This window comes from Netta rufina (genome assembly GCF_964035555.1).
Source record: "Netta rufina genome assembly, chromosome: 20".
Taxonomy (NCBI): Eukaryota; Metazoa; Chordata; class Aves; order Anseriformes; family Anatidae; genus Netta; species Netta rufina.
Window position 1 is genome coordinate 7,669,494 of NC_140144.1, and position 15,694 is coordinate 7,685,187.

At 59.4% G+C, this 15,694-nt stretch overlaps 1 protein-coding gene across 1 annotated transcript; it reads right to left on the minus strand.

The window, feature by feature from the left end:
* Positions 1-3,922: 3,922 nt before the first annotated feature.
* BARHL1 (BarH like homeobox 1) lies at positions 3,923-9,523 on the minus strand (the record flags this gene model as incomplete). Its single annotated transcript, XM_084298952.1, is given in 4 exon segments — positions 3,923-3,967; positions 3,969-4,218; positions 5,709-5,931; positions 9,091-9,523. Coding segments are annotated over 4 exon segments (951 nt in total).
* Positions 9,524-15,694: the final 6,171 nt, after the last annotated feature.

Here is a 15,694-nt window from a genome sequence, read left to right on the forward strand (position 1 = left end):
TAGTGAGTCATGCCAAGGGCTGTAGGAGGGAAGCAATCAGTCCAAAAGTATTTAATTTCTCGAGTGAATGCAGCTCTTGAGAACCAAAATGATTTTTTTTTTCCTCCCAAGCAATTACCAAGCAGAATGCTGATTTTCCTGCAGTACTTTTTTAACTGATTAAGAAAGAAAGAAGTTTAAAGGGATCCAGTATAAAATAAACCATGTTTTTGCAGAGAGAGTGAAGTTAATAAAATTTATTAGATTAAGATTTAAAAACAAAAGCAAAGCCCACCTGATTTGATGATTACTGTTTGGAAGAGCAATCAGGTTTAAGGCAAAATGTCAACTTTAAAAAAAAAAATTGAAACCCCTGAGGATGAAAATGACTCAGAGAGAGCGATGCAGGGAGGGTAAGTTTGGAAGAATGATTTTGTGCATGAGGGGAAAAAAATTGACCTTCTCTTGGCTGACTGTCACGTAGGAATTAATAGGGACTAGTGGTAAATTCTCAATAACAGGAATAAAGGGCCAATGGCACATCAGCGAGGCGTCGGGAAATCTCGTTGCTGTCTGTATTAATTGGGCATGGAAAGTTACAGGCCTTATGGTGGACAATGTGATTAATAAAAAAAAAAAAAGACAACTTTCAGAGCTATCTTTCAGCAGACAGATCATTGAGTGATTAGGGAGAGGAGGAAATGGTTAAACAGGAAAATGAAAGTGTTAAAGGAAGTGCTCACACACCTGAAGCTAAGAGTTTGCTTTAATAACTTCGAAGTGCAAAAGGTATTTAAGTTGTAGCTGGCTCAGCAGGAGGCAAATTCTGCCCTTATTGACACCTCTAGAGGGGCTGGGAGCTGGATTCATCCTTGCTCCTCACTGGCTCAGGAAGCACTTAATAGGTTTGGAGTTAATTGGGTCTCAATTAGTAGCACCCCTGTAACGAGGCAGGGCACCCAAGTATTTAGCATGGCCGTGGGCTCCCCAGCACAGCCCTGGCATGGAGCAGGTGGATGTGGTGCTGAACTGCTCCTGAGTTTGTCCCCCCAAGGTAGGTGGTGAGCGCCGTGGGGGTCCTGGCTGGGTGGGAGCAGCTCAGAGGGGCAGGGAGCTGGGTGATGCTGTAGCCTCATTTTGCTGTGCTGGCGTTGTCTTTGGCCAGGTTTGGCTTTTTATTTCGGTTGGGGTGAGTGGTGGGGGCATCGTTGCCCTGCAGCTTGAAGGCAGCTCTGCAAGGAGCTCCTGTACAAAGTTCCCATCCAGGCTCGGGTTTGCCTTCCTTGTTGCTCCTCTGCGCCTTGTTCTCAAAGCTGGGAGTTGTGGCTTTCCCGTACTTTCTCTTGCTCTTTGCTCTGCTCTCTCCTGGCTCTGTCTCCTTCCCTGTATGAGGAGTCTGCATCATTTGGGTGGCCGGGAAGGGCTGAAAGGCCACACTGAGCCTCTGTGCATCCCTCCCTGCCTCCAGCTGGAACTTCTGAGTTTGTGCTTTCAGGGCTTTAGGGGAGGAAAAAGCAAGGAGGTAACCTTGGTACCATGGTCGCAGCTGGGCACCCCCTTTCAGAGCATCGTGGTCACACACCCGACACCTTAACCCTAGAGCCCCGGGTGCTGAGCTGCACTGAGAACCGATCAGGAGAGAGACCGACCCTGTTCATGTGGGTTTATTTTCCCCATAAGCTGGGGAGAGAGGACAGGAGAAGCTCTGAGCTCTCCGATTTGGCCTAACTTTGTGTGGTGTTGAGACAGAAAGGTAAAAGAGCTTCAAAAACTGTTCTGTGGGTTTTCTTCTCCCCTCTGCTCCAGCCCCTTGCAGCAGGCCTGGGAGGGTTCCTCGGGCCCTGCCCCGCTGCCCTTGTTTTTTGGGGACAAACCAGCCCCGTATTGCCACGCTGCCTCAGCCCCGCTCATAGAGTGGAGTGCCAGCTTCTGCCAGATGTGGAATGGCAAATTTAAATATTGCAATTACCGACGTGTAACGAAGTCTTGTACTTCATTAATGTAAGAGGAGGAATCTGCTACGGCTACAAGGACAATTAAATATTAGAGAATGTCTTTGATTCCCGTTCCTGCTGTGTAAATGGGAGGAAGGTTGCTGTCTGCTCCTTGCCTGGGCGCTCGCGAAATGAAAAGCACACCCACTGCAAGTTGTCCTTTGATAGATTTTTAATATGATTTTAAAGAGTTTTGTTTGGCCTCATTCTTATTCAATGAGATTAAATTAAAGCACTTATCCCCTGGGTTTAAGTCAATCCATGTAGGATTTGGGACGGGGTTTGTTGCCCGGGGAGGGGGGTTGTTTGCAGGCCTCTCTGAAAGACTCCTTTCCCACTTCATTAACCCGAGCTGGGAGCGACCCCCCCCCCTTCCTCCTCCTCCTCCTCCCTCGCCCCGACCGAGGGGATTTACCCAATTCCCCATTCACATGCAAAGGACCCCGCGGCGGCCCCACAAAGGCCGGGGGCTCTCCTCGGAGCAGGGCCCCCCCCAACCAGGCCTCGCCATCGGGGCAGGGCTGGGGGCATCGGGCTGGGCTTCGGTGCGCAGCCTCCCTTTTTTATTTTATTTCATTTTTATTTTTTTGGGGGTGTCTAAAGGGGCCGGGGAGAGTGGGGGGTGGCCCGAAGAAGGAAGGGGAGAGCTGTGGGAGGGGGGAGGCCCTTGGGCGGCACGGGGGTGCCGGGGGGAAGGGGAGGAGGCCTTTGGGCAGCCGGGGGGAGGCTTGAGGGAGGCCGGGGGGGACCGGGGGGGACCAGGAGGGACGGGGGGGGGGTCGGGGGGCTCAGCCCGCAGCCCATCTGTCGGCTCCCCGAGCCGGAGAGCCGCTGCCCGGCTGTCCCGGGGAGCAGCTGCCGGGCTTCGGCCGAGCCCCAGCGCCACTTTTCAAGGCCGGGGGGGGGGGGGGGGGGGGGAACAATCCATTTTGCCAAGCGCTCATTTAAAGCACTTAGGCAATTATACACTTAAGATTAGCGTTAATAATTCACCAGCCCGGCGGCTGGACTCCCCCACACCCCCCCCCCCTCCACTCCCGCCCGCCCCGCGGATGCCGGCGGTGGGGCCGGGGCCCTGAGTGTGGGGGGGTACGGGGTGTGTAGGGGGGGGGGAACCGAGCCCCAACCCCGGGGTCTCCCCATAGGGACCCCCCCCCCCTCCGCCTCCTCCCCCTGCCCTCGGAGGGGAAGAAAGGGCCGGCGGAGGCGTTCAGTTTGTAAAGAAGTTTATTTCCACATTTAAAAAAGGGGGGAGCGGGGGAGCCCGAGAGCCGCCCCCCCCCCTCCCCCCACACACCCCACCACCGGACCCCCCCCCCTCCCTACCCCGGCCGGGCCGGCCCCGGGATACAGACTGACAAGCATCACTTACACAAATACGCCCTCAGGGTTCACAAATAAATAATTCATATACATTTTGCGCACGGTATTTACAGTTCGCCGCTTTTTTGCGGGGTGCGGACGGCCCAAAACCCGCTGCCCCCCCCCCCCACACCCCACCCCGCCCAGCCCAAGGGTCCATTCCCGGCTGTGGGGCCGGAGGAGGCGAGGAGGGGGCTCCCCGGAGCCGGGGTGGGGGGGGCTCAGGGGAAAGGCAAAGCCCCCCCCGAGTCCGGGAAGCGCCCCCCGGGCACCCCCTGCCCGTGATCCCGGTGCGGGTCGGGGGGGGGGACACACAGCAGAGCTCCCCATGCCCTTGGGGGGCCCAACGGGGCAAAGCGGGGCGGGGGCAGCCCCCAGCCCTGCTCCTTGCATTCTTCACGTATTAAAAAAGTGATGGAGGGGGGGCGAGGGGGAGGGAGGGAGTCTCCTTTATATATATATATATATTTATATTTGTCGCTTGCTCGTGGCCCCAGGGGTGGGCTGGCCCCCTCCGGTCCCCCCCCAGACCGGGGTTTGTGGCGGGGGGGGGGGGGGGGGGGGGGGGGTTCCCGGGAGGCCGGGGCTCACCGGGGCTGCGCGGCCCGGGGCAGGACGCCGGGCAGGGGGGGGCAGGGGAGGGGGGGGCTCGCTGCCGCCCTGCAGTCCGTGGATGAGGATGCGGGGCACCAGGGGTCTCTGGAGGGCCGGGGGCGGCGCGCTGGGTCCGCGGTACAGGTAGAGGGCAGCGCCGGGGTCCAGGTTGGAGACCAAGCTCTGCGGGTAGAAGTAGGGCGAGGGGAACATCCTCTGCAGGGCTGAGTAGTTGCCGGCCTCGGCCAGCAGCTCCAGGCCCACCGCCGTCTGCCTTTTCCACTTGGTCCTGGGGGGGGGACAAGCCGAGACAGGGGGGCGAGGGTGGTGGGGGATGCTCCAAAGGGCGCGCACGGGGTTTTGGCGAGCCCCCTCCTCCCGTCCCCCTTGCGCAGTCCCGGTGCGCGCTGCTGGACCTCGGGGATGGGATGGGATGGACTGGGATGAGATGGAATGGGGTAGGATGGGATGGGATGGGACAGGGCCGTCGCCCCCATTAGCGGGGCAGCAGGACTTGGCTCCCCGGTGTCCCCACGCAGCCCCGGGTTTGGGTTTGCCCGGCGGCCACTGACTGGGGCCCGACCCTTGGGCACCTTCCGAGCCCCTTCCCGGGCCGGGAGCTGCAGGTTGCAAATCCCAAATCCCACACGCTCCCTCGCGGACACACAGCTCCGCCGGGCAGCCCCCCCCAACCCGTGCTGGTCCTGCTCCGGGACCCCCCCCCGGGCCGGGGCTGCCGCGGGGGGCAGCGCTGGGGGGCTTTCGTTTGAGGTTTATGGGGTGGGGGGGGTCTGTGTCCGTATTCCTCTGTATCTATCTCTATTTCCCTGTATCTGTATTTCCCTCTGTCCATATGACTCTGTATCTGTATTTCCCTCTATCCATATGACTCTGTATATGTATTTCCCTGTATCTATATTCTTCTGTATCTATATTCCTTGGTATCTCTATTTCCTTGTATCTATATTTCTCTGTATTTGTATTTCTCTCTATATTTCTCTCTATATATTTCTGTCTATCTCTATTTCTCTGTATCTATATTTCTCCGTGTCTATATTTCTCTATATCTATACTTCTACCTATATTTCTCCGTGTCTATATTTATATCTATTTCTTTGTCTATATTTCCCTGTACCTGTTTGTGTGCACACACACACACAGAGCCCCTGCCACCCCCAAACCGCCCCGCGGAGCGGCCGGGTTTTGCAGCCCGGGAACGGGGCTGGAAATCGGGGAGGGGGGCGAGGGCTCAAACCGGGGGGGGAAGGAGAGGAGAGGAGAGGGCCGGGGGGGTGCTGCCATCCGCTGCCCCCGGTCCGCAGGGGGGCAATGGTCGGCTGTGGGCACCCCCGGCTAAATCAGTCGAAGCCACCAAACGGCTCCGGCCCTTTTGCAGTTTTGTCGCTGAAGCGCTAAACCTATTTCCCCCAGTAAATTATTCATCATAATAATAATTGTGTAATTACTGTAAAGGCCGTTAATTATTGATGCCCAACGCAGTAATTGGTATCTATTATTAATGGCCCGATGTGTTATGCTGCTGTGTTTAGCTGGATGCCCGGTGCTCCCCTCGCTCGCTGGGGCTGGGGGGCACCGATCGTCCCCTGGCCCGGCCCCGTGTCCCCCCCCCGGAATTTGGGATGGGGGAGAAAAGCCCCGGGGGGGGCTGCAGGAAGCTGGGAACGGGAGAAACGGGGGGGATCGGGGGGGCCCGGAGCGGGGCTGCGGGGACGGGATGGGACCGGGCGCTGCGGGCAGGAGGGCAGGGGGAATTTTTACCTTCTGTTCTGGTACCAGGTTTTCACCTGCGTGTCGGTGAGGTTGAGGGAGGCCGCCAGCTCCATCCTGTCCTGCACGCTCAGGTATTTTTGCCTCTCGAAGCTGCGCTCCAGCTGGGCCAGCTGATGGTCGGTGAAGGCGGTGCGGGCTTTGCGCGGCTTTTTCAGCCGCACCGGGGGGCTGTCCCGGGAGCTGGAGATCTCCCGGTCCCCTTCTTCTTTCACTGGGCCGACAGGGAGGAAGAGAGGCCAGGTCAGGGCAGGCAGGGAAAGGGAAAGGCTCAAAAAGGGGCCGAGCCCCCGCCGCAATAAGCCGGAGGAGAGGGGCACGGGCACCAAATCGGATTCACGGCGCGGTTGCTCCGCACCCCGATGTGGTTTAACTCGGGGGGGGCTCGCAGGGACCCCCGCTCGGACCCGGCCCTTTTCACCCCGACGGCTGCAGGGGGGCAGGATCCGGCCCCTGCGCGTCCCCCCTGCTCTTTCCCTGAGCCTCCTGACTGGCTTTGCACCCCCGACACCCCACAGCTTTCTTGGTGCCCGGGCATTTCGTTTAGTTTAGGATTTGTTTTTCCCTCTTTTTATTTTCTCCCCCCACCCTCTCTCTCTCTTTTTTTTTTTTTTTTTTTTTTTCCTTTTTTAAACCCAAAACAAAACCAACCCCAAATAAAGACGGGGAGGCCGAGTTTTTGGAGAGGAAAGCCGCCGGGCTTGGTGCCTCTTCTTTCCCCGTGCGGAAAAGTCTCCGTCCTCCCGGGCTGCTGCCGGGGCCGGGACTCAGCCTCCCTCTCCCGAGGTTCTCAACGAAATCCTGGGGAAGCGGCCCCGACCGGGCCGGGTTTGGGCTTCAAGGCCGGCGGCGGAGGCTGGGGGCGGCGGTGCGGAGCCTGCCTGTGCCCTCCGTACCCACGCACCGGCGGAGCGACACCGGGATTTACACCGCGAAACATCGGAGGGGTAAAGAGCCGAGAGGAGGAAAAAAGAAAAAAAAGGAATATATAGGGAAAAAAAAAAAAAAGAAAAAAAATATATATTAAAAAAAAAAAAAAAAGAAAAATATGGGGGGAAAAAAAGAAATTTATAGAAAAAAAAATGAAAGAAAAACAACCCAAAACAAACCCAAACAAATCAAAACAAACCAAAACAAAAGCGCAAAAATCAAAAGGAAAAGGAGCCCGGCGGTGCTCGCCTTCCCCACCCTCGTGGAGGAGAGGAGGAGGCAGGAAGGCTCCGGCTCGAGCCATTTTCGGCGCTGGGGCTTTGCGGGCTTTATGCTAAATTTCCCGGGGCCGGGTGTTAGCGGGGCCGGGGCCGCGTTGAACGCGAGCTGATTTCTCTCTGTAGGAAGACAATAATCCGGTTAATTGAGCCACCGGGGAGAGAAACCCTTCAACCGGAAAGCTCCGGCCGAGGAGGCAGAGCCGGGGCCGGGGGGAGGCCGCCAGCACCGGGACGGCTCCGCCCGGGGGGGGCAGCAGCGACCCCGGCCTGGGAGGACGGGGGGTGTCCGGCCGGCCCCGGGAGATGCCCGAAAGTTTTGGGGAGCTTTCTGCTCCCGGGGCAGAGGCAAAGCCGGGTTTCGCACCCCGGGAAGAAGAAAATTTACTCCTCCGGCCTCTCTCTCCCCCCCCCCCGGAGGCTCAGCCTCGGCTCCCCCAGAGGGGTCCCGGTGGCCGCGGGGCTGCGCTCGGTGCGGATGCGGCTTCCCCGTCCTGCTCCGCAGCTGTGCCCCGGCCAGTCCTGGCGTAAAACGAGAAAACAAAACAAAGCAAAAAAACAAGCAAACAAAAAAGTCAAAAATCAAAAATCGATATTGCGGGGTTTCGGCATTTCGGCCCGGGCCGAATCCCGCCGGTTAGGCCCTGCCGCGCAGCCCCCAGGCAGTGTAAATTGGGGGCATTTCGCCCCCAAAAAGGCTCTTTCCAAAGCAGCAAAAAAAAGGTGCTGCTGGGCGCGGGGACCCGCTTCTGCCCCCCCGGTACGCGGGGATTTTAAAGCCCGTTTGCGCTGTGATTTTTCCCCCTATTTCGGGCAGTGTTTTTCCCCCTATTTACGCAGTGATTTTTCCCTCCTTTCAGGCGGTGTTTTTGCCTCCCTTAAGCGGTGTTTTTCCCTCCTCTAAGCAATGTTTTTCCCCTCTTTAAGCAGCGTTTTCTCCCGTTTTAGGAGGAATTTCGGCGCTGGCTGCGGTGCCCCGAACTGAGCTGAGCGCTCCCGCTCCGTCCCTGCCTCCCTTCTCCCTGCTCCGGGCGGTTTTGGGAAGGGGACAAAGGCGAGAGAATTAGGGGAGGATGTTCAGGAACCGAAAATAAAACCCGAAGAGGGGGAGCGCGGCTGTTTTCGATCCCGGCCCTTCCAAACGGCGGAGCCGAGCCCCGCGGTTCTCTCCCCGCATCCTCCCGCAGAGGCCGGGGCCTCCCGCGGGGCGCGGAGGCTTTTTTTGGGGCAGTTTTCCTCCCTCTTCAGCCCGTTCAGAGGCTGCTCCGAGAGGTCCTGGGGGGGGGAAGGGACGGGGACATTTGCCCTATCCCGTTCCCCAGTTCCTGCCAGCACCCCAAAATCCAGCGGCCCCCCACGGCCTCCCCTTTCTCCCTCAGCCTCGGCAGCTTCGCCTCCCCCTGCAAACAGTTTTTTTTTTTTCTGGGTGAAAGTTATCATTATATTTTTTTTTTTCGGGCATGTTGAAAGCGGGATGGACGAAAGCTGCCGGGATAACCTGCTCCGGGCTGGGGGGAGAGCCCCAAACCCCAAACCTCCCGTGCTGCTCCCCTGCCTCCTCCCGGCCCGGCTGCCCGAGGGGAGGCCGGGCAGAGGCTGCGAGGGGCCGGGGAGGCCGAAGCCCCGGCCCGGGGGGAGCCGCAGCCCTTTCAGCCCCGTTCCCCGCCGCGGCTTCAGCCCGGGGCTCGAAATAATCCGAAATAATAACCGGGCTAATAACGCTGATACGAACCTGATCAATTCCCGCCGACTATTCTCTTTCGTTTGTTACCGGAGCAGGGGAAATACCGGGTAAAATCCGTGTTGATTTTATTATCGTTTCTATTTTTTTTTTCCTTGTGTTTTGCCCAGGCAGAAATCCGCCCCCGGCTCTCGGCTCCGCTTTCCCCGCGGGCAGGCGCGGAGGACCCGCGGCGAGCACCCGGAGCATCCCCCGGGCGTTTTTTTTGGAGAAAGCACGAAGCGCCCCGGCCCCTGCCACCGCACCCAGCCCCTCCGACCTTTTCCTCTCCAAAGTTTTCCCGACTTGGTGCCGACCCCGCGGTCATTTCGGGAGCCACCGGTGCCGCCACCCCTCCGGCCCCGGGGCGCTCCCGGCGCGTTTTGAGGTTTCGGGGCCAGGCTGCCCTGAAACACCCCCCCCAGGGCCAGCGGCTCTTTCTTACCTTTGTACTCGGAATCCGAGGAGGAGCTGCTGGTGGTTTTTTCCATTTTCTCCCTAAAGTCCTCGCCGGGTTTGGTGGGGATCCTGCCCGCCGGCTCCTGCCCGCCGTGAGGTCCATTGGTACTGGAGTAAGGGGCGCAGGCTGCCAGGGGCTTGCAGTCGGCCAGGATGTCTCTGATGAGGAAGGACGAGGTGACGGTCCGGGACTGGGAGGGAGCCGAGCCCTGGCCGGGCTGCAGATGCGGCCCCGCCGCCTCCAGGCACTCGCGGCCGGGCGAGCGGGGCGAGGGGCACCCGCTGCTGCCCTCCGAGCGGGGGCTCAGCTCCAGCGGGGACCTCCCGTCGCCCCCCAGAGGGTCCCCCTTGGGCCCTGCCGGGCTCCCGGCTCGGTGCGAGAGGATGGAGTCGATCCCGAAGCCGGTGGAGCCCTCCATGGCCCCCGCAGGTGCTGGCGCTCACACGGGCATCGGCGGGGAGGGCGCGGCGGAAGAGGGTTGGTAACGATAATTAACGGTGAGAGCAACAACAACAACAAAAGGGGAAAAAAAAAAGGAAAAAAAGGAAAAAAGGAAAAAAAAAAATTAAAAGGTGAAAGGAAAAAAAAAAAAAAAAAGAGCAAAGTTCAGCCTGGGATCCGGGCTCTCCGAGGCGCCGCGCGTTACATCCAGGGCTGCTCCGTCTTCAGCATCGCGCCCAGCTGCACTCAGACAGACAGACAGGAGGGGGAGAGGGAGGCAGAGTCAAACTTTGGCCGCCGAGGGGGTGGTGGAGGTGGAGGGGGGGACGGACCCCAACCTCAGCCGGGGGTCCCGGCCCCTGCCCGGCCACCCCAGCGCTGCGCGGAGCCGCGGGGCTGGGGGCAGCCCGGGGGCTGCCAGCCGGAGGAGGGGAGGCAGCGATCGATAGTGAGGCTTCGCAGCGCCCTAAGCGCTTAATGATCCCCAAATCAACTCAGCGGGGAGGGCGAGGGGAGGGCGGAGGGGGTGGGCAGCCGTCGGGCCGCCGCGGCGCCCCCCTTCCCCGCCAGCACCTCGGACAACGCCGGGGGAGGCGACGGTGGCGGCGGGAGGAGGGGGAAAACCGGAGTCAAACCGGAGCCGGCGAGTCAGCACCTCGAACAGCTGCCGGGCGCCGGAGTCACTCCGGAGCCGGCGCCGCTTTCAGCACCTCGGACAGCGGCGGGAGCCCCGCGCTTCCCCGAGGGGGGGGGGAAATTACAAAATAAAATTAAAAAAAAAAAAAAAGGAGGGGGGAGAAGAACTTGTGCCACTCCGGCTCGGCCCCCCCCCCCCCCGCACCCCAGCCGTGTGAACGCGCCCATTGGCCGCCAGGCGTTTTGGGGGATGTCACTCCCCGGCGGCGACACCTTGCAGCTTGATTACCGGGACTTAATTGCCGCCCGCAGCCCCGCGCTTTCCGGGCGGTTTCCGCCCCTCTCTGCTGTCATCATCCCGCTGATGGGGCTCGTAATGGGGTGATTAGCCGCGGGGGGGCGGGGGGGGGGCTGCTGCTCTCTGCTCGCCTCCCCCCCCAATTAGCCGATCCGAGTGGGGAAAGTTTTGCTGGGCGTTGGGAATTAAAAAAAAAAAAAAAAAAAAAAAGAGGAAGGGAAAGAAAAGAAAAGGAGAAAAGGCAGAGCACCGGCACCCTCCGCCGAGGCGGCTGCTCCGAGCCCGAGCCGAGCCTCGGGGCTGCGAATTTCGTTGCATCCTCTGGCAATGGGCTGCGGGGGGGGGTGGGGGGGCGCAGCGCTTTTTGCAGCGCTCCTTCGGCAAAAAAGCAGGGGGAAAGCACCGGGAAACTGCCCGGGCATCGCCTCCGCGATCTGCTGGGAAGGGACCGAGCTCGGGGGGGGATTTTTCCTGCCCTCGATCCCGATTTTTATTTGAAATAACGCCGACCTGCGCGCCCTGCCCGCCGCCGGCCCGTTCCCCCCGCAGCCTCCCTTCCTTTCCCTTCCCTTCCCTGCCCTCCCCTCCCGCCCCGTCGGGGCGTTTCGGTGCCGGGGGAGGGCTCACGCCCGGCTCCCACCTTCCTCCTTGGGGGGCCGGATCCTGCTCCTCCGGGGCTCCCTCGGGGGCTTTTCCTGGGGGCCGAGCCCTCGCCGTGGAGCTGGGGAGAGAAAAAAAAAAAAAAAAAAAAAAAATCCCGTCCCCAAGCCGTGGGAGTGCGGCCGCGCCGTGCCTGGTTCTTTCTCAAATCCTCGATTTCTTCCTTTTTTTTTTTTTTTTCCCCCCTCGCGGGCCAGGCAGCTGCATCTTGTCCCCTTTCCAAAGCCGCCCTCGGCCGGCAGCTTGGAGGCGGTGGGAGCGGGGAGAGCCCCCCCCGGCCGCCCGGCTGCCAGCTGTCGGGCAGCGGCGCAGGCAGGGCCCCAGCACCTCGGCCCCGAAGGGCTCGGGGCTCTCCGGGCTCGGGGCAGGGAACAAAAGGAGCCGCCGGGGGGACAAACCCCGGGACAAAATCAGCCTCGGCCCCTGCCCCTGCCTGCCCCCAGCCTGGAGGCGCAGCGCAGCCGGTGTGGGGGGGGAATGGTGGGGCTGGGGGGACACGGGGGGGCTGCTCGTCCCTCCCTGTCCTGTCTGCTGGGGGATCTGGGGGCTGTTTCGGGCTGGTTTTGGAGCATCCGTCTCTCCCGGTGGGGCTGGAGCAGAGCAACAGATGCAGGAACTGGTCCCAGGGGGAAATGGGGCAGGGACCCGCTGGGGACCCAGCTCCGCAGCGGGACTGGGCTGGCTGCCGGGGTCTGGTGCTCCCCCCACCCCATCTGAGCAGCACGGGATGGAGAGCGGCTCTGGGATCAGGACCGGCACCGGTTTGGGGCCGGGAATGGGACTGGGATGGGGTTGGGAGTGGGGTTGGATTCAGGATTTGGATGAGCCATGCCAAAGAACCAGGCTGGGCTGGTGGCTCTGCTGCTCCGCTTCCTCCCCTTGAACCATGCAGCTGCCTTCAAGCAATCACGAGAAATGTTACTGATCAGACTCACTCTGATGCTGTGCAAGGTTTTGGGGTGCAGGGAGGGGCCCAATCCTTACCCCGAGCAGACACTGCGTTGTGCTGTCCCTAGCCAAGGCCCTGGGGACAGGGACTCACTGCAGGGCCACGTGTGGGGTCCCAGCAGCTACAGGGACACCCGCACCTCTTGTCCCCATGCTAGTGTGGATGACATTAATCAATACGATTTCTAAATATTATTTTATATTATTATTAATAAAATTTTAATATATTAATTAATATTATTATTTAATATTATTAATAGTATTGTTAAGTAATTTTAGACCTGAACTCCTCAAGGCAGAAATGTGCCCCATTTTACCCATATGCAGAGCCCCCCTCTATCAGTTCAAAACTCATTAATTCCGGTTGTCACTTTGGGTGACTTTGGTCACACAGTTCTGGTGTCTACACTGGGCACAAGTTTCCTCCCTTGGTCCATCTGAACTCTGCACAAACCCTGGGGTACGTGAGGAAGTGTTGGGCCTCGAAGGGCTTAAAACCCCGTGCCACACCACACAGCTTCATCCTGGCAGCCCCAACTTAGGAGCAGCCTTGTGCACAAGAGCTGGGCTGATGGAGCACTGGGGCAGGCTGCCTCTGTCTCCCACTGGCCGTGTGCCCCAGGTGATGCCTGCTGCTCCCACCCCAAGCTCTTTCCTCCCACCCCAGCTCCTCCAGAGCCGTGTCCATGAGGGCTTCCCAGTTTCTGAGCCGGCTCCATCCTGGAGGAGGGGCTGCGTGTTCCTGGGAGGGAGCAGAGCCCGCAGTGTGAACGGAGTGGGCTCCACGCTGCCCTGCACACATGGCCCCGCTGCACCTCGTTCTGTGGGGGGATGTCCCAGGAGGGATGGGGTCTGCTGGCCACGGTGGTGCCTTGGTGCTGTGGGCAGGGAACCAGAAACAGGGTAGGGAACCAGAGGTGTGGTGTGTTTGCAGGATTTGGCTCTTCCAGCCCCAGCAACATCTCGTTTTGATACAAAACAAATGTAGCTGCCCTTAAACCCATGTCCTAGACTGCTTTTGTTCACAAACACATGAAGGCACCAGGGCAGAGCTCCCTGATGCCATGGTCATCTCACCAGGTTGACTCAGGGGCACTAGTGCCTTTGGAGTCAGCTGGACACCCCAGCTTGTGGGGTGCTGCTGGCAGTGGGGTGAGGCTCTGATGGCACCTGACACATCCCTGGGTTTGATTTTGAGGGCTCAGGGTGCAGGCAGAGCCCCGATAGGGCCAGGACCTCCAGGGGTCAGAGGGAAGGGGTTGCTGAGCTGCGGCCCTGGCTGTGGCAAGGGTGAGCCTGGAAATATCTGGTGGGGGGCAAAGCAGTACCCTGAGAGGGTCTGGTGGAGGAAGGAAAATGCTTTGGGTCTGTGTTGGGCTCTGTTCAGAATTCCCGTCCCAGCCCAGCCTGGGCGCACGGCGAAGGAGGGCGCAGGGAGGGATGCTCGGCAGCGCCCGGCCCCGGTGGGATGCTGCGGGAAGCGAGTGAGCGTCCCCGGGGGGAGGATAGGGGGGAAAAGGGGGCATAAAATGGGAGGACCGGCGGCCTGAGGCTGCGGCGAGAGGGGCCGGGCGGCGGGGAGGCTGCAGCAGCGCTAAAAGCCCGTTACCAGTGGGTGTCACTGCAGGACAAGCAGCGTCCGGACCCGGGGGCGGCGGGGCCGTGCTGGGGCCGAGTCCCGGCGGCCCCGGGATGAGGACAGGGACCGGGACCGGCCCTCACCGAGGCCGCCCAGGCCTGAGGCTGCGAGGTTCGGCCCTCCTGGGGCCCCAGCACCGGGTTTTGGGGCGCTGCGAGGCCACTCGCCAGCCCCTGTTGCAGTCTGGCTTTGTGGTCTCTGCTGCTTTTTTGGACCCGTCCTGGAGAAGCAGCAGCTCTGCGTGGGCTTGGTTGCAGCGTGCTCGTTTGGCAGCCATGCAAGTGGCAAAAATAAAAAAAAAAAAACCCAAAGCCCATCTCGCTGCGATGCTCCCTGCCCTGCGCACAGCCCCAGAGACCCGCAGGGCTGCCGCAGGAGGGCTCGGCTGCTGCTGGAGCTGAGCTGGCAGCAAGGGAGACCTCGTGCCTGGGTTGCTCGCCCACTCCTAACCAGTGCCATTTTTAGCAGGACACGGCGTTTAAAGCCCGTCTCTCTCTCCCTGGGGAGGACAGAAAGGTCTCCTGTTATAATCCACTTCTGCCAGCATGGCAAACCCTGCTGTTACCCTCCTAGTTATTTCACACGGGCTTTATTTAGATGCCTATGCTAAAAAGAGGGAACCACATAGCAGGGTTTCCCTGTGTGGAGCAGGTGACTTCTGTCCTCCCTCAGCTCAGGTGCAGGCAGGGAGGAGTTTGCTGCAGCTGCTCTCCCTTAAAAAGGGCAGGGTGAGCCTCAAACTGCCCTAAGGAGGGTGCTGGGGATGCCTGAGCAGCTGGTGTGGAGCCCTGCTTGTCCTGGGAAAGGTAAGAAAAGCTGCTCCTGCAGCTTGCTTTGTTCTTGTGTTTCAAGCAACACCATTTAACGTCATGAAGGGTTCTGCTCCTTGAGGTCTGGGTCTGAAAGTTTGACTGGAGATTGGGTGCGGGGAGAGCCCTGGGCTCAGGAAAGTTTCTGGAGCCTTTTGTGCCCCCCTGGCTGCTGTGGGTCTGTGTAGGAGCATGTAGGAGGCTGGGGTGAGGTGTGCAGCACAAGGTCACGTCCACCTCCTCCTGCAGTGCTTGGTGCTGTGCTTGGGGTGGTCTGGGACAGGGGATCTCACCTTGTGGCATGGCCCTGAGGTGCTCAGCCTGGTCTGGGGTGACCATGGCTGAGCTCTCTGAGTGAGAACAGGGTGCTGAATGCAAATGCTGAAAGCTAATGTTAGACTTAAATGTCTCCTGGTATAATCTGGAACATGATAACAGATGTGAGAAGCATAGGGATAGCTAATTATTCCTCTAGCCATCTTGGAGATGCACATTTGAAGTAATTGTGGTTAATATCAGCTGGTATTTTCTTAAGGTGTACTGACCTTTTGGGAGCAGACCACTTTTAAACACGCTAATACCTGCCTGAGCCGTGTGGGGCTGGGCCTCTACCATCGCCTGTGGGTGCCCAGGCTGGGGTTTGGGTGCTGTGCTGGTTCTGGGAGGTTTGGGTCTGTTCTGCAACTGCTTGGAGAGGAGTAGCAGCATTCAGGTGTGAGCGTGGGACTGGCAGAGGCTGCCTTCATGCAGCAAGGCCTCAATTTGGCAGAGGGCTTAAGGCAGGTTTTGGGATGCCTTCATGCAGGCAGACAAGCACTTTGTGAAATGGACAGTCGTGGGCAGCTTGCTTGGCTTGAGAAAGACTGATGAGAAGGGCGGATGCATTATGGAGTTATTGTAGACTTGATATTGGTGAGGATATGGTTGAATTTAATGTATAGACCCCTCTGCTTTCTCTGTGGGGTTATACTGGTGCAGACTGGAGCATGAGATTGGTGGTGGTCGGACTGGGCGAAGTGTTGTGCATCTGATGTGAAGCAAAGAACAGGCTGAGACAGGATTTTCCTTACATGTTAATGGTTTATTTGGCTATATCTGCATTATCTTAACTTCTAACAACCTGAGAGAAAGTCATTGTGGCCAGAACAGGAGTCTGGG